We start from the raw sequence: 2,007 nt of genomic DNA, 5'->3' as shown, positions 1-2,007 counted from the left end.
TGCTGGCCAGTAGTGATGTATGTATTCCGTTAGTTGATATCGCTCGTAGGTAAGCCGCAACGCCATAAGCCGAAGCCGATGCGTCCGCAAATATATAAAGTTCTAAGCGGACTGTTGAATGAATTACTTCACTAAAGACCCATCTTGGTACCGCAACATTCTTGAGACGACGTAGTTCGTCAATGATATCTAGCCAAAAATAGTTCTGATCTTCTCACCAACGGAAGATTTGAATTTCGGAGTGCTCCCACATCGATATATCCTCAATCCACAAAAAAACGGACAGCGTCCCGATCACCTTCGGCAATTTCGATCTGAAGAAAGGCTTTCTCGATGTCACCAATAAAAGCGATTTTTTTCATACGAAAACGTAGCATGACGGCCAACAGCTCGGGGTTGAGGTTTGGTCCTTGCTCCAGACAATCATTCAAAGAGGGATGATTGTAATCCCTGGCCGAGGCGTCGAATAGAATTCTGACCTTCGTCGATGATATTTTACGCTTGACTACAGGTCGATGAGGTAAATAATGCTTAAGATTGTCGTTTTCGACGTACGGACGGACGGACGACGATTGATTTCTCCAAATTTTCATGGAACTCCGTTGCGCTTTTCTCGTTCTTTTCAATCGCGATCCCCGAGATGATCTAACTCCCAAAAAGGCTGACAATTGCAGATCAAGCTGATTTTCGGGTTCCTCCTGAGGGAAATTCGCTCCAACCAACATGGCCACGGTTCTCGACCCATTGTTATTCAATCGATGTTCAGTTGGACCGTGGAGAAGCCAACCAAACTGACTTGAGAAAATAGTTGGCCAACCTTCTAGATGACCTGTTTCTCCCCCCCACTACGTTCCAGTACACGTCAGTGCTGATTAGTAAATCAATATCAGCATGTGACGCGAGACCAGTCAAAAGTCTTTCGTCAGCAATCCAAAGTCCTTCGATCTCCTTGCATCGTCGAATTCCAGTAGCGAATTGACACAAGTTGTTACAAATGTTAGTCATTTCAAGAGCCGACATTGCAGTGTTCTCTTCACCACAGGAATTCCAACGAACGTTGAAACATCTTGGAAGCATGACCCTCGGGTTCAATGGTAACGTACTTCCGAGGGTGCTAATAGTCAACATCTCTTGATTTAAGACATGCAATTCCAACTCCTCTGCCAATGCCTTGCTGATGAAATTTTTCTGGCTTCCGCCATCTAGCAAACACACTATTTTCTTCTCGAGGTGAGAGCCACTAACGATGACGGTAGCTGTCTGAAGGAACGCGGGGTTGGTCGATGTATCTGAGGACAGGGCCATAGTGTCATTGGAGCTGTTATTAACTGACTGGGCATTTTGATTCTCTGAAAGATGGTTCTCACAAATTGAGAAATGATGACGTTTCTTGCAGTAGCAGCAGGTTTGGCGCGGATGACGACATTCTTTTACCCCGCGACCACGACGGAGGCACAAATACAGGATATTATCTGAAGCATGTGACGCGAAATTGGATAGTGATCCGTCACAATAGACGCAACCAAACGGTTTCTTCGCATTAATGTTAATTTTCTTGTCAGCTCTTTGATGACCCTTGGTTGAAGCTTCGAGGGCAGCGGCAGATAGAACTATCTTTGATTTGACTCCTTTAGCGTCGTGATGATTAGACTTACTGCGGGCCAAAACTGCACGCATAACCTGACTTCTCTCTCGGCCATCGACTTCTAATTTTATAAATGTTAGTCATTTAGAAAAGAGGGTCTCTTGACATTTTGACCATGTTCTTCTTCACCACAGGCCATAAGTTCCAACGAACGTTGAAACATCTTAAAGACGTCGTAGGTTCAATGGTAACGTACTTCAGACGGAAGTGCTAATAGTCAACATCTCTTGATTTAAGACATGCAATTCCAACTCCTCTGCCAATGCCTTGCTGATGTAACTTTTTTGACTTCTGCCATCTAACAAACACACTATTTTCTTCTCGACATAATGGTGAGAGCCTAAATATAACAAAAACGTTAA

At 44.1% G+C, this 2,007-nt stretch overlaps 1 protein-coding gene across 1 annotated transcript; it reads right to left on the bottom strand.

Moving 5' to 3' along the window:
* Window positions 1-263: 263 nt before the first annotated feature.
* LOC130704356 (uncharacterized) lies at window positions 264-1,677 on the bottom strand. Its single transcript, XM_057525806.1, has 2 exons — window positions 860-1,677; window positions 264-795 (listed from the first exon to the last, which is right to left on the bottom strand). Exons 1-2 carry the CDS (start codon window positions 1,675-1,677, stop codon window positions 264-266), a joined length of 1,350 nt encoding a protein of 449 aa, XP_057381789.1.
* Window positions 1,678-2,007: the final 330 nt, after the last annotated feature.

This window comes from Daphnia carinata, chromosome 9, assembly GCF_022539665.2.
Source record: "Daphnia carinata strain CSIRO-1 chromosome 9, CSIRO_AGI_Dcar_HiC_V3, whole genome shotgun sequence".
Taxonomy (NCBI): Eukaryota; Metazoa; Arthropoda; class Branchiopoda; order Diplostraca; family Daphniidae; genus Daphnia; species Daphnia carinata.
This window is presented reverse-complemented; position numbering and strand designations above follow the sequence as displayed.